Below are 23,012 nucleotides of genomic sequence, written 5' to 3' on the forward strand. Positions count from 1 at the left end.
GCAGTTTACTGGTTGAAAAGACGTTCAGCTGACTCGCACGCGGCCTGTGTTTCGATCCCCGGCTGGTCCAAGCGTCGCCGCATTACTATTTTAATTAAAATTAACATTAATAAATTTTTGGTCCAACTGGAAGCTCCGCTATCTTCCAGAGATCGACAAGAGCCGCCCGTTGTTGTTTTGGCCAAACAAATCGTCAGAGAAGCGGTCAGGGAACGTGGCGCTCAATTTCAGCTCAATAGGTAGGTCTACCCGAGGCTTCGGCTGAAAGCAACGGACGCTGGGTCGCGCAGCAATCTCCTCACTGGAGCGACATCAAGTAAATGGATTTTCCTTTTTTTTTATTTACCTTTTCCACTCATAAGGTGGTATTTTTTGCCTGGGCAGAACCTATTAGGAATAGTTTTAATGCTTAAGTCCTCCAAAGGGAGTTTGTTCAACTGTGAAGAATTTCTCCAGTGTGTGCATTCTAAGTGATTTTTGCTGTGTTGGTTTTGTTTGAACTGGCCGCGAAGTTCAGCTGAAATAAGATCTCTTTTCCATATTTCATATTTCAGGTTTCCCGCATTTTTTTTTTTTTTTGTCTCAACTGGTTTCCGCCCAACGTTCAAAGCCTGCCTTCAAGCTCACATACCCCTACTCATCAAAGCTCATTCAGCACAGCTGCAGGAATCCTCCTTTCAGAACTACTGAGGACCTTAGAAACACCTGGTTAGAAACTCTGATTGGCTCTTAGCTGAACTCCTCTGATTGGCTCTTAGCTGAACTCCTCTGATTGGCTCTTAGCTGAACTCCTCTGATTGCCTCTTAGCTGAACTCCTCTGATTGGCTCTTAGCTGAATTCCTCTGATTGGCTCTTAGCTGAACTCCTCTGATTGGCTCTTAGCTGAACTCCTCTGATTGGCTCTTAGCTGAACTCCTCTGATTGGCTCTTAGCTCCTCTCTGAAAGCTTCTCCTTCTGCCCAAACAGGCTCTGCAGGACTCAGATGAATTTGTTCCATAGGAGGTTCTGTTAAACCCACAGGGTGCTCGGTTGCGTCTTTATCCACATGCTGTAGCTGGAGTCTCCGTTTATGAAGGATGTGAGGGCCACCTGGCCTGAGGACACACACACAGTCAGTTATTAAACCATGTCCTCAACAATAAATCATCTTCAGCTCCTCAGCAGCTCCCCACCATCTCTGATCTTCTGCCTCAGCTCGCCCGAGTTCTTCTGGATGTCTGCTCCCAGCACATCCCAGCTGCCCTTTGTCTCCAGGTACTGGTACACCTGGATGAGGGGGAGGAGCCTCTCGAGCTCTGCTACCGCTGACCCAGGAGGAAGGTTGAGGAGCTGTTTGAGGCCCTCAGGGTCCAGTATGACTGACACAACTTCTCCTGGAAGCTCCCCTGGTCCAAAGAAGCAATCATTGTTAATCAGATCATTTCTGCAGAGATCTGAGGAACCTCAGCAAGCTGGATGTCTACCGCTGAGCTCACCGTTGATGGTTAGCAGCCTCTCCACACCCGAGTTAGGAACAGTGTTCTCTGGCACGCTGTTCTTCAGAATCACGGTCCGTTTTTCTGAACCTGCAACAGGATTGAAGACATGTGGACTCAGGTGAGGACTTCAGAAAGTAGTGATGAGGAAGTGTGATGACCCAGGATGGAGTCCACTCACCGTAAAGTCCCTGAGGATCTAGTCTTCCCCCAGAGTTGGCTTCCTGTCTTATTCCTTCAGGCTGCAGAGTTTAGACACCGGAGAGACTGATTAGGACCGAAGAATATGCTGCTGAACACGTATTGCTTTGAGATCCATCATCCTGCACTGAGACTTTATCCTTTACTATTACTACTACTTTAATTCTGTTTTGGGTTTAGGATTCAGATGTGATCCAATCCAGAGTCCAGAGAAACCCAAGCAGCTTGAGTCCAGACCAAATGTCCAACCTGCTGTTCAAAGTTAGTGTAAAATCTGACGTTTAAAGTTCTAAAGCTTCATGGTTGACTCAGTTTTAGTTTATTTTACTGTGAAAACCGAAGGAAGCAGTTTTAGGATCCGACTGTGTTAAGTTGGTCGGTTCTGTCAGTTTTCTCAGCAGATCTTTGGACATTTACTGTCATAATAAAAACCATCTAAGTTCTGATTGGACAGTTTAATTTCTGGCTGATTCATTATTCAACTTAAGGCTTAAAGATTAAAGGAACAATTAGTAATAATGACACCTAGTGGTTAAAACTGGAACATACACGTACGCAGTGCCCTTTCACGGAGAGCCGCCATTTACGCTACGATGTGAAACTCCACTGAGTTACTACTTCTACAGGACGGATCTATGGTGTGTTCTGTTCTGGTTCTGGTCCGCTTCCCTTCCTGACGGCCATGTCTGCAGACTGCTGCTCTTTAGTCAACATAAAACGCCAAACTCTCATCTGATTGGCCGAGGGACCAGGAAGTAAACACGGGCTGCACTCTGAACCGAAGCAGTTCTGGACCGTAACCGCTGGGTTTGAAAGGAGGAAAAACTCGACTACGACATTGTTGACGGAGAGGACTGCTCGTTTAAAGGGAATGTTAGTAACATCCTTCATGACGAATGAAAATGATTCATATTGATTTTACAGTAAATTTCTTACTTATTGCTTCTTTAAACACGGTCTTTCTTTCAGAGTCGATGACGTTTTCAACTTTATTTACAGCTGAAAGCAGAACTTTACTGACTGATTGGCCATTAAATCAAAACCTGCCACCTATATGTGATATGCAAGCTTTAAGCTAAATTACTGAAATAAAGAAACTTTTTGAGGACATTCTCACTTACTGAAATATATCTGTAGAGCGGTTTATTGGTGGCTTATTCATGTAAATGCCTCGTTAAACTACGTCCTGTACATACCACCACTCGCAGCGTCTTCTTCACAACATCTCTGACTCCTGTCTGGGTGGCCAGGGTGAAGGTCAGGGTGTGTTCTCCTTGCTCCAGACCCAGCAGAGTGAAGCTCACCTTGCCCACCCCCCCTGCAGGGAGGCGGCTCCAGGTGCAGGCTGTGGTGTGTTGCCCCGCCACCCGGGTGCTCGGCTTGGACTTCAGCAGGCAGAGCTCCGGCCCGGCCGTCAGAGTCACACAGTACTGAGAATTTAAATAAAACCTTAATTAGAGAGGCGGTCGGAGTCAGGGTCCACCAGCGACCCCCATAAGGTGGGGTGGGGGTGGGGCGTCCTGCAGCTGTGCTGATTACTTCTGCTCACAGCGTCTCTTTCCCCATGGTCCTTAAACAGGCAGCAATCCCCTGAGGGTGCATTATGGGAAATGTAGTTGAACTGACCGTGATGATGTCGCCCTGCTGGTTGTACACAGAGCCTTTCAGCTCCAGCTGCTCCCCCCGGACCACCTGGTAGGGCAGCGGGACGTCCACGCTGAGCGGCAGGTTGACCGACACCTCCACCGGGTCGGCCACACACATTCCTGGACGGACACAGAGCCAGAACTATTCAGCACCGTCGGTTCAATTCCTGCAGACATTCAGCCATCCCTGCAGACACTGGAGAGGGTCAGAACCTCCCAGAGACGGACAGCTGGTCTGCAGAGACCGACAGACTAGAGCTTAGGAAGGAGGACGTCGACCGAGAGGAAACGTACCGCCCTCTGGAGACATGCTGACGGTCTTCACCACCCAGGTGGTCAGAGAGTCCGGCAGAGACTCGGAGACGGACAGCTGACCTGATCTAAAGACACAAAACAAAAACTACTACAGCTGCTGGATCAGTTTTAAACACCAGCTCCACCTTATGTATCCACAGTGCTGCTGCCCCACCTGATTGGGTGGGAGGGGCACTGGACTTGAACATTTATGTGAACTCTGAGGCGCTATATTGTTATTATGGTTTCATAACGACCATAAATACTCTTTATTCTTGGAAAGGTGAGGAAATATTATAGCCAAGAAACCCTCCGTTCTATCGACTGAAGTCTTTCTATAATATTGCTGATGTCCCCGCCGTTGATCTTGCTTTTACTCATCTTGGAAGTGAAGGGAGGGCAAAAACACAGTCTTTAAATCTGAAGTAATCCAGTTATGAAGGTAGACAATGTGAGAGTGACTATAAAAACTGAGTATATTAAATAACTTTGATCGGTAAAACGATCAAATGAGAGCCAGATGAGCTGTGCCTCCTGCCAAGGCTGCCACTTGATCAATGGTCGAAGGTCAGATCCAATCCCTCAACCTGGATTTCGTAAAGCTTTGTGGCTCTTTTGCAGAGATTTACACTATTCAAATATTTAACACACATAATTGGCGTTAGAAATACCTGGCAATGCCCTGTGGACTGACCGGTGTTCTGGCTGTTTTTCAGGTCCTGGTTAATAATGTTCTCAGTGACACGGTGGACCACTATGTCTATGTTCCTTTGGATGTTCTCATCTTCAGCCTTTTTCTGATATGAGACTGCCTTCCTCCCTTCAACCGCAAACAGCTCCTAACGTTACTGGGATTTGTCAACTTCTACCACAGGTTCGTCTCCATGCTCTTACTCCTAAGCTGAAAAGCCGTTCTAAATTCAAGCAGCACCAGAGACACGGTTCATTGTAGAGGTTGTTCCTTCCAGCACAGGGATGGGTGCTGTTCTAAGCCTGAGGGCTTTTGCTGACAAGGTTCACCACGTGTTCTAGAACATTTACCAATGTTGAACACAATTACGATGGGGGGGTCCAGAACTTCTCGCCGTCAAGATGGCCTTAGAGGAGTGAGGACACTGTCTGGAGGGGCTGAGGACCAGTTTCAGGTCTATAAATCTACACTCTTTGTCACCAGGTGTTCTGGTGGTGCACCCTGGGTAGTGATGTCAAGGAGTTCATCTCAGCCAGACAAAGCTGTTTGAATGTCCTCCATCTGGGTTGCTGCGACCGCCCCCCACCCATCACAATCCTGGTCCCGTCTCTTAAAGAACCTCATCACCAGGATGTAATGCGGAGCTAATTCCAGCCTTTAACTTTGATGTCATTAGTGACAGAAACATGGAGGACGGAGTCAGAAACATGGAGGACGGAGTCAGAGACATGGAGGACGGAGTCAGAGACATGGAGGATGGAGTCAGAAACACGGAGGAAGGAGTCACAAACATGGAGTCACAAACAATATTTTTTGGAGTCACAAACATGGAGGATGTAGTCAGAGACATGGAGGGTGGAGTTAGATCCGGGCCTACAGCCTTCTGGACATGAACTACAAAGAGAAGCTCTCTGCTTTTCCGACATTTTCGTAGATGTCCGTGAGGAGGCTGTGCTGATGCGCAATGTCACGCAGAGGATTGTGGGATTCCTTATAGTTCCTTAGCATTAGTAAAGGATGTTTTGAGGTTCCTAGACTAAACTAGCCGTGGGAGGAAGCATTCAGGCTCCTTTTCCCTCCACTCTCTGATCACGACGATCGCTGACGCACTTCGGCTTTGGCTAAAGGGTCTTCGCCCAGTAGAGGCATTAAGATGCTGACCGTAAGGGTAGATTTCACGCAGTCTTTTCTAAACAAGACCCCAGATCATCAGGCCAATGAGGGTCTGACGGGGCAGGGCCAGACAAGGGAATCCAGAGTTTCTAACTAGCAACCTTTGCAGCCTCTCCTAGACACAAACGCCCGTATCTCCAACCTCCAGAAGACCAATCACACTCCCACGGGTGCAGCAGATCCACCCGATTCAAGGCTGCAGGAGGAACGAGGGACCGGACCAGAACAGAACAGAGCAGACGAAGCCCCGATCAACTGCTTCCTGTATGAACTCTCTTTATGTCACTGACATCTGAGATTATTTGATTGAAAAATGGAACAAAACCCTGACCTGAACAAAGAAACTAAAGTCCAGAGTTCTTTATTACTAAAATAGTGCAGCAACACGTCAGACTCGTGTCTCGGGTATGTTTGATTTACGTCACCTCGCCCGCAGCACCTTCCACAGCCAGCTCTCTGGAAAGTAGCTTCTCACCAAAGACGGCGCCAGATCAAAGTCCGCTCCCAGTTCTGCAGACACACACCGACCCAGGAGTTAGGTCGGGTCCGGACGGCGCAGACCCGGTCCAGAACCGGTCCGGACTCACCGTAGCGGCCCAGCACCAGCCTGTCGTCCTGGTCCAGCTGCTCCTGGACGTACTCGCAGCACTCTCTGAAGGCCCTTTTGCACTCCTCGCGATTTCGGATTTTCTGGTCAGCGTACTGACGACAGGTCACGCTCTTTGGGACGTACTTCATCCCATGCTCACAGCAAATCCTCATCGGGCCGTAAGTTCTGGCTGAAACACAGAAATAAAATCATGTCTCTGGGTTTAAGCCCCCCGTGTGTTGCCACTCGGCTGCAGTCTGGGGTCCACAGTGACAGACTGAGTTTTGAACCAGCAACCTTTGGGGCCCAGCTCTCTGACCACTACCCCCCCCCCCCCCCCCCCCCCCCCCCTGTAAAACTGTTACATAATTTATGTCACATCTGTATCTGACCCGATGAATACGGCTGAGATTCTTTGGTTCTCTACAACCACTATCAACCTATTTCCTTCTGGATAATTTTCACCTTAACTAGTGCACTCTCACAAACTCCCACAGGTGCTGGGTCCCAGGTATTAAGTGTTCACTTAAATACAGAAAGCCTGTAATTTATTTATTTATTTATGTTCTTTCACTTTCTTTTTTCAGGTTTCACTTTACACGTGTCAGCTTAAATAATAATACATATGATTTAGCAATGGCCAGTGGCGGCTGGCCAGTAGGGGGCGCTCGGGCGCCGCCCCCTTTAAATCGTTTAGATAATAGATGATTTCTAAACTGCAAAGTACTTAAAAATGTATTTATTCATACTGTGTGTCCAATAGACATGTTAGAACTTATTAAAATAGTAAATACATAATTCTAAAAAAAACAGGATAAAGGAGCTTGGACCGGATCGTCTTAATTTACAAATTCAGCAGCAGGCAAGTGATCTCTCCACTCTATGGTTGGACAAAGCAGTGTAGGTAGTAATCAGCCAGTGAAGAAGCGTTGGATACTCAGTGTAGAAGACCATGAAAGGATTGCTGCAGAGGTGAGTTGTTGTGGAAAATCACTGTTACACTGGTTTATAGTAATGTTATTTAATATATTAGGAAGATGTGCGTTGTAGTTAGAAATACCTTTAGTTGTGTCTATGCTGTGTAGGTATGTTGATATGTTTGTCAGCAAGATATTTTATTATTTAAGTTGTACTGAAGTTTATGGGTAATGGGGAATAAAACATTTGGTTACTGAATTTTGTATAATCTTGTCCCACAAAAATGCTGTAACACATTTCATAACATAGCCTTAAAAAATGGCAGCAAATGTTATTAAAATCAGGAAAACAATCTAGAAGAAGTCTTTTCAGAAACTGTCACGCTCTTGAAGATCCTCATCACCACACCCATGACCACAGCAGAAGCTGAAAGATGCTTTTCAACTCTGAAAAGAATCAAGACTTTTCTGAGAAACTCAATGACTCAGGACAGGCTGAATGCATTGGCCATGTTGTCAATGGAGAAAAGACTAGTCACAGAGATGACTGACTTTAACAAGAATATAATTGAGAAATTTGCTGGGCAGAAGGACAGGAGGGCAAAATTCATGTTCAAATAGTGCTATTTTTTTAAGATTTGTTTTGTTTGGTTTTCATTTGTTTGTTTGTGTGCGCCCCCCTCAGTTTTTTTAGCACCAGCCGCCACTGGCAATGGCATCTAGGTGTTATTCGATTGTATCTGTTGCTTTATGTCCGTTGGTTGTGCTGTTCTTTTTGCATCTCTCTTTCCAGTTGATGGAGCAGACAGAGGATGTTTTATCATTCTCTCCCTTTTATCTCTTCTTTCTTTCACCTCTTCTCTTTCTTTTTTTTTCTCTTCTTTTTCTTCCTTTATTCTCCCATTGTAGTGTCCATATCATTTGAAATTCTCCCTGCAGGAATCACAATAAAGCTATTAAAAAAAAAAAAGAATACGGCTGAGATTCACCGTCCGCCTAAATAATTTCTTGCTGAACACGTTTTAGAATCTGTTACCCAATAGATTAATTCGGCTTCTTTAAATCTGTAACTCTGTGACTGGACAGTCACAGAGAACGGCTCAAACGCACCTTAGGGTTAAACGGAGAGCATGATGGAAGTATCTTCATCCACAAGCTAATTAGTGATTTCCTGGGATACAAACTGAGGAATCCTGATCAGGACGGAGGTCACAGATCAGGAGGAGGACGCTTTAGGCTGCAGGCGGATCAGCTGCCATCTCTCTCTGTCTCTGCTGGTTTTATTCTGTTGTTTTCAGTCTCTCTGTTGTCATTTATATCTTTTTGATGTTTTTTAGCCGGCTCCGCCACACCAACACTGTTTAATATATGTCTGTGAAGTTGTTTCCTGTGTCGTTTTGCAGTAATGCTATAAATCAGCAGGTTAAATAATGTAATTTATTTAACCCACATATACGATATAAAGCCACTCATGGAAAGGACCAATCTGTGAACGGGAGGTGACAGACGCAGAGCAGGTGGAGACTCACCTTTCTGTTTCTTCTCTGGCTCGCTCAGAGCTCTCCTTGGACGCACGGCGGCGGTACACGCCTCATCTGCACACACGTGTCAAACAAGCCGCCGTTATTAAACATGTCGCCGGTGACGCAGGCGCTGCTTTGTGATGCCTGGATGCTGAACGTACCGCTGGACGCCGGCTGGGCGTTGGCATTGGTCATGAAGGTGAGGCCGGCCAATCGGAAGACGTCAGCGCCGTCTTTGCCGCCGCCTCCTCCGCAGCCCAGGTCGCTGAGCTCGATGTGACGCAGGACCTGCGGGCCGCCGCACATCCCGTCAGATGCACAGCAGCAGAGAGAAGCCCTGTCAGGGCAAACGGGGCTGTTCGTGCTTACCGTGGAAACAGGGTCCCTGTAGTTGGGCCGCAGGGTGAAGACGGCGGAGTCGACGGCGGACAGAGCCACGATGCTGCCCTGGTTGGTCCTGACGTCCAGCTGAATGTTCTCCTTGGGCTTGTAGGGCCTCTGCTGGAAGGCGACTGTGGTCTGACGGACATTTCCAGCAGCCGCGTTAATTTAAAGCTCAGATTTACTGTTGTGGATGAAAGAGAAGGATTCAGACCTGCAGCCCGTTGACACACTTGTCCTTGATGTCCATCCACACGGAGTCAGCCACCAGCTCGGCGGTTCCCTCTCCATGCAGGATGTAGTAGACCAGCAGTCTGATGGACGGCACCATGGCCGACGTCACCAGGAAGTTTAAGTTCTGTGTGCCGTCAACGCTGGAGACAAAGGTCTGACTTTTAAAAAACACCACCTTCCCTTTGGCGAGCACCTGGTGGAGAGGAGCAGGAAGCCGTCAGTGAGCGTGGAGACCGGGGAAGCAGCGGCAAGGTGTGCGACCACGGCCTCACCAGGTAGTTGATGGCTTTGATGTTCAGGAAGGAGGGCGCGGCTGTGAACACCTGGATGTTGGCGTACTGCCCCACTTTGAGGCTGTAGCCATACAAGGGCGTGTTGATGTACAGGTAGCGCTGGTTTGGGGAGTGGTAGGCCACCGCCTCCAGCGTTAGGCTGGCCTGACTCTGCGCCGGGAGGCTGGGGTCCGCCGACTCGAACTGGGTCAACAGCAACGATAAGAGTTCAGATCAAAGGCAACAGAGACGGCGGCAGAGAAGGCAGGCTTTCTGTCCGTTTAAGTTACAGATCATCAAAGATAACCTAGATGTGAAAAGCAGCTTTCAGAAGCTAATCACCCTGAACTGATGTGAACCGGCTGCCTTTCACCGTTTCTACTGGAAATCAGGTTTTAACTGTGGAGGAACGTTGACCTGCTCAGCGTTGAGAATAAAACTCGTTCAGAGACATTGGAGCGTCTTCCAGCACCGACGGCCAGGTGAGAGGTCGCAGCCTTTAAATTAAGCTTAAACGCAGATTAGGACCTTTCAGGATCTCCGTCCTGACACAGAACCACAGTTAACATGAGTCCATAAGACAGAAGTCTCCACCTCAGATTCTCCAGGGCTGGTCTGCAGCTTGTAGACGGCCAGGTGCGCGGGTCCAGGTGGCCCTACACACCTGGCCATACACACCTGGTTGGAACCTAAGGCCTCTTCCTCTGTTTAAGGTTGGTTTTTCTCTTTTAACGTAGATGGGAGAGAAAAGAGAAAAAACAACCTTAAACAGAGGAGGTGGCCTTAGGTTCCAACTCTCAAAGAATTACAACACAGCTATAGGATTAATTCCGGCCAATCATCACCTTAACTCTCACCCTCATATGGGTGATCATAACATTGTTCCTTTAAGCCAAGCCAATAACAACCCTAACGACTCCTCGTTACATGGGAGTGGACCAGTTTCGGTTCAATCTGCTGCCTTAATGGCTTTAACGACCGCCCATTACTAAGGGGTGGACCTGTTTTGATTGTATTTGCATGTTATCTAAGCCATTACAGGCCTTTGTTAGGCAGTAGTATAAAGCTTGTTACTCCACATTACTCCAGACTTTTTGAATTGAGAAAGCTTCCTGGAGAGGAAGCGAAACGTCTTCAAACTACGGAAAACAAGTCCAGTTGCTTTGTTTTTTACTTTTTTTTGGAATGACCATGACCTGGATGACTGAGAATCTTCACCAGCATATTCACCTTCATTGCTATAGCGCTATTTCATGTCATCTTAAGGCTCTTTACAAAGTCAAAGTCAGATTCACTCACATTCTCCATGCAGGTCAAACAATCAGATTCCAGGACACCGGCCTCCAGGAGTGAAGTTGGAGACAACTATGAGGTCAGAAACCGGTTTCTGGACATTCTGATGCTGGATTTTACCGTTTTTGTTGCTTTATGCATCCAAAGGTCTGATTCGGTGTTAAAAACCTGACGTTATCGAACTCTCTGGTTCCAGCCTTGATGCCCCCAGACGTCTATCCATGGAGTGAAGGAGATGAAACATTTACAGGAGCAAACTGGAGTCTGGGGCTAAATGAGCCACTTCACTGTTTCAGGTTTCCTCCATTTGTAGACTACGCTTCTCACCGATGTTCTCTTGAGTTCCACACAAATGGCTTTATAAGCTGAACAGCGGGGGACTTTTTTCCAAATGTAACACCAGCATGAAGTCGTTTTTCTCACCTTCAGCATTGCTTTGACGGCGTTCTTCAGGGGGTTACAGATATAAAACAAGATGCCATCAGCGTTACTACTACTGCTCTCATCACAGGACATCGTCTCTTTGCCTCCTCCATGAACGACCAGCTGACGCTCCACCATGTGCACAGGCACCTGGCTCACCGGCTGGTCCAGGTGGTCCTTCACCATCACCTGCAGAGACACGGTGAGACATCTCATCGTCCTGCACATCAGAGCTCAGCTTGACCAAAGACCTTCTGACATTCTCTACAGCAGCTTTCAGCCCACAAACCCAAAACAGTTCATTTGAAAGGCGACTCGGTTCCAGAGCCGATGCAGCAGAAAGCGCAGAACATGTTCCTCTTGGTTCTGATGACCATCTACAGCTAATTTCTGCACTGGACCACTTTGGCATCATGAAGTCATTAAAAGGCTATTGATGATATGTTTGATTACATAGTTTCATTTCAGTTCATATAAAATATAAAACTTCATAGTAACATAAAAGTAGCCCCTTAGGCCCAGTTACATTATGACATGATATGCTTTATTTGGCTCTTGAGGGCCGTATAAACTGCCTTGACGGCCAGATTCGGCCTGCGGGCCTTGAGTTTGACACACATGATGTAGAGCATCTGGGTTTGGCAGGTTTGGGGCTAAGAAGCTGCAGGATGTCCACACTGACCCTGGTCCACCAACCAGAACTGGACTGTAGAATATGGGAGAAGGTCGTCTTCTCGGACGGTTGCTCGCCGTCCAGACGCAGTTTGTGAGGAGGAGGAACGCTTTGGAATAATCTGCTGAGGTCCGTTCCTCTCTGAAAGCAGTTGTTATGTGCAGTGGCCTCCTTCAGCAGGACCGTGTTCCCGCCACGCAGCAGAAATGCTTCCAGGGTAGGGGGAAAAACTCAAACTGCCGTTTAGGGCTGGTTTTGGCCTGGAAAAACTCTGCTGTTCCACGGAAATGCCGACTGCCAGCTTCCCAGAAGGATCTGCTGCTGACTGATGATTCTGCTTTACAGCTTGTGGAGGTTCCTCCATCCTTTCCTCAGTGTTAGTATTTATTTAAATGTCTTCACACAATATAGTTGTTTTTGCATTAGGTTGTTTACTATTATGGGTGCACACATTTAGTAAACACCTTTTTGTTTATTTCAATCATTAATTTCTGTTTTGCTGAGTTTGAAGGACTGGCTGGGGGAGAGGACTGGTTGAAAGGCAAACCAGGAAATGGAACAAACCATCAGGCTGCTGGAAGCAGGGGACTTGATGTTAAAGAATCTACCTCTCTCTCTACTAACAACATAACTGCTAAAACCTCTGTGGTGTTAGGTTGTCATGTTTGATAGTTGTGTTGTAGTCAAGATATGTTGGTTTGAATTAGTTATTTATGTTGATGTATTGTTGTCTTTGTCTCATCTCCCACCCCTCCTCGTTTGTGTAGGCTAGCCTTTGTGTATAAATTCCCCTGTGTGTTCATTGTGGGAGGTCAGTTTGTTCTTGATTTGATGTTAGAAGTCTTCGGTGAACAATTTTTGGAAAAATAAATTGAAAATACTTTTTTATATATGCCTTTGTCCTTTTGCCTTACTGGTCGGACCATCACACAGCTAATAAACAAAAGAATCAGCTTCTCAGAAAATCTGAATGTCTCAGACCAGTAAAATGATTTTTAATACAAACATATTGCGTCCTGGCCTCCATGTTCCTGGGGAGAGTTGCTGACCCCCCACTGAGAAAAAGGTCAAAGCTGCAGAAGTGAGCGGTCCACAGAGTTCAGTACCTGAGCTTTCAGCTGAAAGTTGAGTGGAAGGAAAACATGCGGTAGAAAAAGGTTCTGAAGCTGGAAGGAGAACGGCAGCCTTGTGATGATTGTAAAGAAAAAAACAATTAAAGGGTTTGTAGAGATTAACAAGGTAGGAACTGCAGGTGGAGCCTCGAGGTCCAGAACATGAGTCCTCTGGTTCGGGAACAGCTTGGCACAAGGAACGCCCAGTAGAGACCCGTTTGCTGGACGGGCCTGGGTTCCACTTCCTCTCCTGGGGGTCAGGAGACAAAGAGCACTGGACCTTTGCTCAGCGGCACCAAAGCCAGGAAACTCCTGCAGACATCATGGCTTCGTGGAGATGCTGGATTCTTTTCCCAGCAGAATTTGGTGGCGGCCCACACAGCTGAAGGCACCAATACCTGCTCTAACCATCATGGTATCACCGGCAAACTGGCCTGACCCAAACCCTACAGAGAAGCTACGGTTCTGCTGTCAAGAAGACACCAGAACCACCAGTGAGAACCTCAGGCTGATCTGCTGGCAGTGACACCAAGAGGCCCGGCGGCGAGTGCTAAACATGCTTAGGTCAGAATCCACGGCGCTCACCTGGATGTTGTAAGGAAGTCCGGGTTTGATGAACGGAGGAGTTGAGATGAGGCTCAGACGGTAAGGCGACCTGACGAACTTCACCGTAGCAAACTCCGCCTCCTGAGTGATCCCACCTGGAAGACAACACGGCGCTGAAGGAAGCGGGGAAAAGGACGCGCGTCCAGGCTGGCGTGGCGACGGCGTACCTGTGTCCTCCTGAAGCAGCACGGCCACATACAGGTAACTTCCCACCAGGCTGTCAAGGTCTCTGGGCCCGTCGTGTTTCTGCAGAACCTCCTGCATGTTCACGCTCACGTCCAGCTCACCTGTTGGAGAAAGCTGGGAGAACGACACAAGCCCCGTGTGAGCAGGAGGCTGACCCAGACATGTCAGCACCTCGGAACGGGTCTATGCACGGCCAGCTAACGTTCCCTGTGGGTCAACCTGAAGGAACCAGCTTCTCACTGCAGCTAGAGCTCAACGAGGAGGAGACCATGAGCTGATAACTTTAGTCAGAGGACAACCAGGCTAACAACTATTGAAGTTATTTTGGAGAACAGAGATCCCGACCAAGGACACTGCAAAAACGGAACTATAAATAAGTAAAAATTTTCTTAAAATAAGTGTATTTGTCATTGATTTAAGCAGGTAAATAAGATGGTTTGCCAATGGAATGAATGTTTTTTGCACTTAAAATAGGAACAATTCATCTCCATCTTATTTCAAGCGCAGGATGTCTAATTATCTTATTTTAGGGGGGAAAAAACTCATTCCATTGGCGGATAATCTTATTTACCTGCCCAAATCAAGAATAAACAAACTAACCTTAAGAACATTTTACTTATTTTTAGTTCTGTTTTTGCAGTGGACAACCTGGAACTGAACTATTTAAGACTAATGAAGAGCAGAAGAACAGACCCGAGTAAATCTACTGAGTTTATCAGAAACGCAAAAGTAAAATGTCACAATAATGTCGAAGGAACCTTTCAGATCATTTTGTTTTTGAGTTTATTTGTGTGTTGAGCCTGAAGCAAAACATCCGTTCACTCTCCAGACGGAGAGTCTGAAACCACCGAGGTACCGTGTACCAAACTGAAAATGGGTTTTAAAAGGATGAGAACAACCCAAACAACTTTTACCTAAATTAACTTTTACCAGTGTTTTACTTTACGTCTGTATGTAACGTGGGCCGTGGTCCAGGCAGACTCGTGCCAACCTATGCCTCCTGCTCTGGCTTTTCATCCCCACGACATCGTGACAGATGTTAAGCAGGAAAAACGCGTAACATAAGCCTCGCAGCTTATGGGCGCATTTTTAAAAGAGGAGATTTACACCAGGCGCTCCACAGCCACGTGTTTCTGCACAGAGAAGAACTTTGGTCTCGTCGAAAGAGCAGCGACTAGAAGACGCTCCTTGGCCGTCCTTCTGCTAGCTGACAAGGGGCAGCGAGAGGAAACTGACCAAACTGAGGCTCAGCTATTATTTTGAGATATTTTTAGACATGAATTTTCACACAGGAAGTTGATTTCCTGTTTATTCCCTGCCAAACAGGAGCGAACTTCAACCTAAATTAGGCGCAGCACAAATATTGTGGGTTGAAGGTATTATGTATCTAGCGTAAATATCTTAAATGATCCAAACGGAAAGCTGAGCTACATGTAGGACGCACGCATTCTGCTTGTAACGTGTCTGCTTTATTTTGTCCTTTAAAAGCACAGAGACAGCCCTCTCTTCCTGGGAAATCTGGATAACTGTCCAGAACTCGGTGGCCGAGTGAAAGACCCCAGAACTTTGGGTCCAAACCAGGACCAGCTGTTTGTGTGCACGGCTATCTAGCTAATTTCCTGAAGAGGAAAGACCTAATCCCAGATATCCAAAGAAGAATCTATCTATCCATCCATCTATCTATCTATGTCTGTCAGATAACAGTTTGTATTTTATTAATTTCTATAGCTCCACTTAACAACACATCTCATATTAAGGTTCTTTCCAATCAGACTCCATCAGATCCTCCAGGTTGGTCAGAAAGTTTCCTCTCTAAGGAAACCCAGCAGGTTGCATCAAGTCTCTCCAAGCAGCATTCACTCCTCCTGAAAGAGCGTAGAGCCACAGTGGACAGTCGTCTGCATTGTTGATGGCTTTGCAGCAATCCCTCATACTGAGCAAGCATGAAGCGACAGTGGAGAAGAAAACTCCCCTTTAACAGGGAGGAGAACCTCCAGCAGAACCAGAACCAGGCTCAGTATGAACGGTCATCTGCCTCCACCCACTGGGGCTTAGAGAAGACAGAGCAGAGACACAGAATGCACAGAAGCTCACATTGACCCAGGAGTACTTTCTATGTTAGATGGTAATAGATGATGATCTGCCTCCCCTGATGATGTCACAGCTAACAGAACGTCAGACCAGGTGTACCTTCTATGAAGAGAAAAATGACAGAGAATAATAAGTTAAAAGATGAAATAACAACAAACAATGCAGATTGGAGAGCAGTAGGAGAACTCAGCAGAGTGAGAGAAATAGACCCTGATGTCCTCCAGCAGCTTAAGCCTATAGCAGCATAACTATAGAGATAGCTCAGGGTAACATGAGCCACTCTGACTAGAAGCTTTGTCACATAGGAAAGTTTTAAGATTAGTCTTAAAAGTAGACGGGGTGTCTGGCTCACGGACCAAAACTGGGAGTTGGTTCCACAGGAGAGGAGCCTGATAGCTAAAGGATCTGCCTCCCATTCTACTTTTAGAGACTCTAGGAACCACCAGCAGACCTGCAGTCTGAGAGCGGAGTGCTCTGTTAGGAACATACAAAAATATGCTGCTGTAACTCTGCGAAGGGTCTTTTTATACAACAATAGACTGTCTTTCCAGATTAGGTAGGATTCCTCTTGGTGTGTAGAGCGCCATTTTCTCTCCAATTTCCTAACATTGTGCTTCAAGGAACGCAGCTCTAAATTAAACCAGGGAGCCAGCTTCCTCTTAATATCACCTTCTTTTTAAAGGGATCTAGTGTCTAATGCAAAACGCAATGAGGAAGTCACACCGTCAACAAAAGCGTCAATTTGTGAATGGGAAGAAACAACGTTGCTGCCATCTGCAGGGCATTTCTACAATACTGAGGAAACTGTTTCTCAGACAGTTCCAGATCTGAGGTAAATCCAGACGCCGTTTCAGGATTGATGCTTCTTACTCTGTGTCTGGTGACTGATGTGGGAATGATGACCGGAGCGTTTTTCCCGCTAACATATCCATAACGCAGGAACACCTCCCCTTCAGCCACCGGAGCACCATGAAGATACCTGGTGAAGGTAAGAACAGCACAGGGTGGGACTCGGAGCAAAGGTAACGGTTCAGCTTGAGGGTTGGAGCAGCTTGTGGAGATGCTTCCTCACCTGCCAGAGATCTTGAAGTTGAACTGGCTGAACTGGCTGTGACTGATGTAGTTTGTTTGTGGGTTCATCAGGATGGAGAAACTAGGAAGAACTGATCAAAGAAAAGAACATTATAGAACATCACTTCAACCAGGCTGGATATTATAAAACCTCATTTTTCACGGTACCATATTCTTTAACTTCAAAGTCCGTCTTTGCTTTTGTTGTGAAGTCATCAACGTAAGAAGCTTCTATCGTCCAAATTCCCAGCCTGTAATTACAGGAACATCAGGAAAACCGTCTGGGAATAACCTTAGACCTGAAGGTCTTCATGCTGAGGCCTGGCTGGGTTTCTTACTTTGGTTTGATGGGGATTGTAAACGGGTTTTGCATAGACGGGATTCCATTGTTCACATCAAAAATCTCCACAACATCCACAGCCATTTGATCTGGATCCTGTTGGAGACCAAGGTATTTACAGAAGTCCACATGGCAGGCACATTTTGGACCCATCACACTCACCTTAAAGGTCAGGAAGACGCTGCGATTGGCTGGTCTCAGCTCCTGGTTCATGGAGAACGCCCGCACTCTCACTAACAGCACAAAATGACAAAGAGAAACGCCTTTACTCTGGAGACTGGACCACTTCACACATAAAACACCTGTTTCCTGAATTAATGTGTGGAAATAACAACATTTAGGAGGCAGTAAACAGTGGAAGGAGCTGAGCGAACAGCCAAGTCTGGCCGGTTTAGCTGCAGAAGCCATGAAGTCACCTTTCTGATGGGGGGTGTAGAGCGGTTTGTCCGTCTGGATGAACAGGAAGCCGTTGGATCGGCTCACCGGGATGGACAGGTGTCGGTTGATCCCTTCTGATTGGACATGGAGAATCACATGATTCAAATCCTTGTTCTCTGGATGTGGTAACAACTAAGGAGACACAAGAACAAAGATATAAATGATTAAAGAAATTCACAGATCATTGGCATGTACTTAAATTCAGTTGAATTATTTTCCTCACCCTGATTTTAGCGACGCCCTGGAAGTTGTTCTGGCTGTTGAGCCTCAGAGAGTCCTTGGACAGTTCCCTCTGATCCGGAGCCATGGAGGTCTTCAGGAAGACGTAGACGTTCACCTCCGAGGTGAAACCGAACAGCTGGACAAACACCGTTTCAGTGGCATCCAGGCACACCGAGAGGGGGGCTGTGATCAGAAAGCTGAGAGACACATGCGGCGTCATCACCTCTGACATCACAACACCCGCCGAGAGTCTCTGATTACCAGAAAGTCATTATGGAGAGGAACCGCTAATTCACAGACATCCTTAGAATGAAACAGTCAGAGGCCGGTTGGACACATTCTGCAGAAATCCAACGAAACCTGCAGCATTCCTCATTTTTTTTTCCATCAGCATCTTTACAGGAGCCGTCTGTCGTCTATGCATCACAGCTGCTGGAAACACTTTCCTTCCTTTACCAAGCCTCTGAGTCGCTTACCCGACCGGTTCAGCAATGAAGGAAACCGTGGTTTCAAAGCCACGTCCATCTGGCTGCTGACTGACGGCGCAGAGGAGGAGCTGCCGGATTAATCCTGCTACCTTCAGCTCCTCCTTTACTGACTCAATAATAATAATTATAACAATGATAATAAATTCTTTATCATCATTCATCCACAGCAGAGTTTTATATGTTTGAAGTGAGAATATGTGTGAGGATTATTCAACATACTGTCTGGTTATTACAGAGAGAAGACAGAGATGACCGTTCTGGACGAGGAAGTAGAGATTAAATGTGTTCTGGTACCAGTTTTCAAGAACAAGGGAGACATGCCGACTGTGCGCTCTGAGCCGTTTGATAGATAACGTTGTTTACTGCAGAGGAGGGGCGGCGAGGCTGGATCTGGTGCTGAAGGCCATGTGTTTTCATCAAATGTTGCTGAAATTCCCTGTTTGCATGCAGCTTTTCTGTGGAGATTCCAGCTTTATTTAAAGGAAGTCCAACTTTAAAGAGATTTGTGATGAAATGGATTAATTTGGACCTTTAGGTAAAGTCCAGCTGAGTGTTTGCACAGCGACTGTTCTGTGTGCGCGTCCTTGAAGCAGAGCCTGACTCTGGTTCATCTGTCGGGGGCTCGTCCCAGACGACGTTACATGATGACGTGTTAGCCGTGAGCTAACGCGGCCCTCAGAGAGCAAAACCCGACCAGGAGGAAGTTTTCCTGTTTGCATCTTTTAGTCAAATCCAAAGTTTGCTGAAAACTAACCAAGGATCCAAATGAGGCTTCAGTTAGGAGACAGCGTTACATAACATGGCACCACAGCCACAGACGCTAATAGTAGCAAAACCTGGGGCAGAAACAGGTGGGGGAGGGACCAGGAGGCCGACCGCTGCACTGGAGGAGCTGCAGGAATCACTCTAGCTCTGCTTTGGTTCTACGTGTGGTGACGGCCGGCTATGGTTATTATGCACTAAAGGTTTGGAGGACAAACTTCTGGTCTGAAGGAACCAGCCGGTCCGTTTGGCACAAACACCCTGATGCATCATCAGTTCCACACATCAGTCACAGTGTGACTGATGTGTGGAAGCATGGGGGGGGGGGGGGGGTCATGATCTGTCCCATCCAGACACCTTGTAAAAGCAGCTGGAGCAAAGTTTACCAAGTCTGGCCTCCTGAAGGATTTCTGTCTCATTTAAGGTGTAAAAAGTTTAAAATTTGTTTTCATCGTCTCGTTTTACACAATAAAACAACAGTTTGGACATTTCTGGACATATTTCTAACGTCCTGCATCAACCGCCTCCACCATAGAGTGAGAAGGCCGTCCTGGCTAAATTTAAAACAAACGCCATGGCGCGCCCGTGGCCGAGCGGTTAGCGCGAACCATATTAGGAGGCCTTTAGTCCTCGACGCGGTCGATTCCGGGATCGATTCCGACCCGTGGCGCTTTGCCGCCTGTCTTCCACCCTCTCACTGTCAATAAAACGCGTGCCACTAGAGCCGCAACAAATTTTAAAAAAATTATAAAAATAAATAAATAAAGGCCATTAGTGGCCCAATAAATGATGAAAACTAGGGTTCTACTTACGATTGGCTCTGAGCATTTGTTCTCCAACAGAGACAGCAAAGCCAGATGAGCAGGAGGGACGCCTTCATGCTGAGGACCGAGCTCAGCGCACAGACACGACTGAGACAGAGACGGCGAGCTTCTCCTTATCGCTGGGCTTCTGGCTCACAGTCAGATATGAGGACACAGTTTGTTTGTCCCAAAGGTGAGTTTACACAGTCTGTGATTTCTGCTCTTACTCAACACCGATGAGCCCACAGAGGAAAGCGGATCAGTTTTCTCCTCGCTGTGTCTAACAGCCGCAGAGATGCTGACAGAATGACTGGATCTCCACAGCGCTACCCTACAAACACCATGAGGACGTCTTTGGAGACGCAGAATCACATAGTTACACATTTAATAGTCCAACATTACTCTCTGAGGGGCTCGAGTGAGCAAATAGCCCTTAACAGCTGATGACCTTTGAAGTCAAAGGAAGTCAATACTGTGCAGTAAGTTCAGCTAAAGAATTGCGGCGTTTGCATGGATGATAAGAAGTCGCGTTTCCATCAAGGAAAATATACATTTGCAAGTAAGAGGCAGTATGAATTATTTCCATCAAATCAGAAACCAGTAGAGTGTCTGTAAACATGTAACAGACTAGAACTGGGCTGGTGGTTTACTGACTCCCAGCAGGGGGCGCTAGCCTCGGGTCTGGGAAATAAGCTGCTTTTAAGTCCGTTAGTTTTATATTTAATGTTCCTGAAGTATTTACCTGATGGTAGAGGGGCAAACAGAGAAACAAAGCACTGCCTGGAATGGGGGGGTCAGTGGAGATGCGTCTGGACCTTCTCTGGACTCGTTAGGTCCTTCCTCTCCTGGACTGAGCAGCTCCCAGACCTCACAGTGATGCTGAGACATAAACGCTCTCTATTGTAGCTCTGTAGAAGTTTTTAGCAGCTTAGAGGGAAGTCCAGACCTTCTCAGGTTCCTGAGGAAGAAGAGCCGTTGTTGGACCTTCTTCACCAGGTGGGAGGTGTTCACAGTCCAGGTGGTCAGAGGAGACGTGGATGTCCAGGAGCCTGATGCTGTCAGAGCCAGCATGTCTCTGAAGCGCGAGCACGGTGCTGCTGAAGGTGAGCAAGAGCTGAGTGCTAATGAGACATCATCCTCTGTGGAGACATGAAAGCACGGATGACTCCAGTCTGTGTTCAAAGCATTCCTGTAGAGCTGAGCAGGCCTCTTCAGTCCAGACCTGAACGGTTCTGATAATGGTTCTGGTTCTGCAGATTCTGCTACATCCCTGCAGTAAACAAAAGGCTTCAGTGGCTGGTCCAATACATAAACTTCGGGGTTTAGTCCCAGTCCAGGCAGCTCTCCTCTGCTCTGCTGGATTAGAGCTTGGAGTGATGATGATGATGATGATGATGATGATGATGATGATGAAGAGCCGGGGCCTCCGGTAGCTGCAGGCTCTGGCGCCACTTTAGAACCACATTCACGCACCGATCAGAGTGTAAATGGAGTTTGGTGCTTTGCCCAAGAGCACATCATCACCTGACAGAAGGAAGCTGGAACAGAACCCACAACCTTCCTGTTCGTTTGCCATAGTAGCGCTCATAAGACCAAGGAGCAGTCCTGCCAGTCGCGTCCAGCAGGGGGCAGCATTCTGCAGCTGGTTGATGGAGGAATGAGCGGCTCTGTGTTCAGTGACCTGATGGTTGTGACTAAAGGTGGATTTTATTATTTCATGCTTTCTTATTTACGACAGTCCAGACATTTTGTTCATCATGAGGAGAACAACATGAGGGGAACCAGAAGAGCCAAAGGAGAACAGAACCTTAAGAACAATGAGCTGTTTTCCGATTAATAAGCTGTGGATTACCGATGCATCGACTCGTTTGAGATAACAGATGATAAAAATAAATCAGACTGTAAGGTTATTATGTGCAGTCCATACAAACAGAGATGTTAATACATAAAACGGAATAATAATTTTTATTTCCACAGAATAAATCATAAAAAGGTTTCTGTTCACCAGCTGCTAACCAGAACTTTTCAGACGGTACCAATTGGACCAACAACCATTAAACCTCAGTAGTCTTTAGTAACCTTCACCTGAGCGAACATTATGAGTTTATGACCATGTTCTGCAGGTCCAGGTGGGATCCAGATGATCATGTTAACCATGAAAACCTAAATCACACATGGACTCCTGCCTAAGATCTCCTGAGCTTCCAGGGCTGCATTTGCAGAGCTGCACCTCCTGGTTTCCTTCCAGGTTTCTGGAAATTCGTTGAGACCAAATCCAAAAAAGGTTAAAACCAAAACAGCTGGACTTCTGTTCTGAAGCTGAAGACGTTTCTCTTTCCATCCAGGAAGTTTTTCTCAGTTCTAAATGTCTGCAGTGGTGAGAAGTTCCAGCTTTATGGACCTGCAGGCCTCCTTAGAGCTTACTCACCTGGAGATTCACCTGGAACTGGTCACCCCGACAATGGAGAGTCGTTAAGCTCCTCGTTAGGCTCCTCGTTAGCCTGGTTCACAGGAGGAACGTTCTGCTCACCTGCATGGAGGTGTGAATTAGGGGGAAACTTGACAGGAATCAAACCTGCAGCTGTGTGTGTAGTTTCTGAAATCTGAGTTCTCCTCTGGTTAAACTTGTTTTGTCTTGTTTTGCGTAAATGTCCTCCTTCTCCCTCTCTCCATCCATCTGTCTTCTCTGATCACATGAATCTTCACCAGAAACCTTGAGACCAACTGAAGGATCTCCATGGTACCTTCTCAGGTGTGTCCCATCTCCAGGTGCTTTAGACGCCGCCGGTTCTTTGGACCACATGAGATCAGTGAGACTTGTCAAGGTGCTAACCCAGAACCCTGAACATTCCTAGGATCTGGAGCAAGTGTGAGGTGGACCTCCACCGGACAGAACGCCTCAGTGTTCAGAGCACCAGCTGCGCCCCGCAGGTGGAGGAGAACCGAACCCACTGGGGCGCTGATGCTCCTCAGAGCACCAACGATGGAGCTTCAGAGACGGAGAGAACGTCTGCTGCTGCTGGTCGGTTCTAGATCCAGTAGATCAGGAGAAGACGTCCTCACGCGTGGCACCGCCATCTTCTCCACAGGGTTCCCACAGTCTGCC

General features: G+C 47.0%; 1 protein-coding gene across 1 annotated transcript in view; it reads right to left on the minus strand.

Annotated features, from left to right (window-relative positions):
* Positions 1 to 20,046, minus strand: part of c5 (complement component 5) — a 33,628-nt gene extending 13,582 nt beyond the window's left edge. Inside the window, exons 1-25 of the mRNA XM_036129157.1 lie at positions 19,916 to 20,046; positions 17,855 to 18,050; positions 17,610 to 17,763; positions 17,356 to 17,426; positions 17,192 to 17,289; positions 17,022 to 17,104; positions 16,855 to 16,945; positions 16,653 to 16,761; positions 13,673 to 13,805; positions 13,485 to 13,600; positions 11,115 to 11,303; positions 9,399 to 9,602; positions 9,107 to 9,319; positions 8,881 to 9,030; positions 8,673 to 8,799; positions 8,518 to 8,583; positions 6,070 to 6,261; positions 5,908 to 5,992; positions 3,619 to 3,704; positions 3,305 to 3,444; positions 2,875 to 3,108; positions 1,659 to 1,719; positions 1,478 to 1,567; positions 1,175 to 1,387; positions 1,021 to 1,096 (exon numbers count right to left, since the gene is read on the minus strand). Coding sequence (XP_035985050.1) covers positions 1,021 to 1,096; positions 1,175 to 1,387; positions 1,478 to 1,567; positions 1,659 to 1,719; positions 2,875 to 3,108; positions 3,305 to 3,444; positions 3,619 to 3,704; positions 5,908 to 5,992; positions 6,070 to 6,261; positions 8,518 to 8,583; positions 8,673 to 8,799; positions 8,881 to 9,030; positions 9,107 to 9,319; positions 9,399 to 9,602; positions 11,115 to 11,303; positions 13,485 to 13,600; positions 13,673 to 13,805; positions 16,653 to 16,761; positions 16,855 to 16,945; positions 17,022 to 17,104; positions 17,192 to 17,289; positions 17,356 to 17,426; positions 17,610 to 17,763; positions 17,855 to 18,050; positions 19,916 to 19,983 — 3,245 coding nt within the window. The 5' untranslated portion in view covers positions 19,984 to 20,046. The remainder of the gene's footprint in view (positions 1 to 1,020; positions 1,097 to 1,174; positions 1,388 to 1,477; positions 1,568 to 1,658; positions 1,720 to 2,874; positions 3,109 to 3,304; positions 3,445 to 3,618; positions 3,705 to 5,907; positions 5,993 to 6,069; positions 6,262 to 8,517; positions 8,584 to 8,672; positions 8,800 to 8,880; positions 9,031 to 9,106; positions 9,320 to 9,398; positions 9,603 to 11,114; positions 11,304 to 13,484; positions 13,601 to 13,672; positions 13,806 to 16,652; positions 16,762 to 16,854; positions 16,946 to 17,021; positions 17,105 to 17,191; positions 17,290 to 17,355; positions 17,427 to 17,609; positions 17,764 to 17,854; positions 18,051 to 19,915) is intronic.
* Between the last annotated feature and the right edge of the window lie 2,966 nt (positions 20,047 to 23,012).

The sequence above is a fragment of the Fundulus heteroclitus genome, unplaced genomic scaffold (assembly GCF_011125445.2).
Source record: "Fundulus heteroclitus isolate FHET01 unplaced genomic scaffold, MU-UCD_Fhet_4.1 scaffold_143, whole genome shotgun sequence".
NCBI classification, from domain to species: domain Eukaryota; kingdom Metazoa; phylum Chordata; class Actinopteri; order Cyprinodontiformes; family Fundulidae; genus Fundulus; species Fundulus heteroclitus.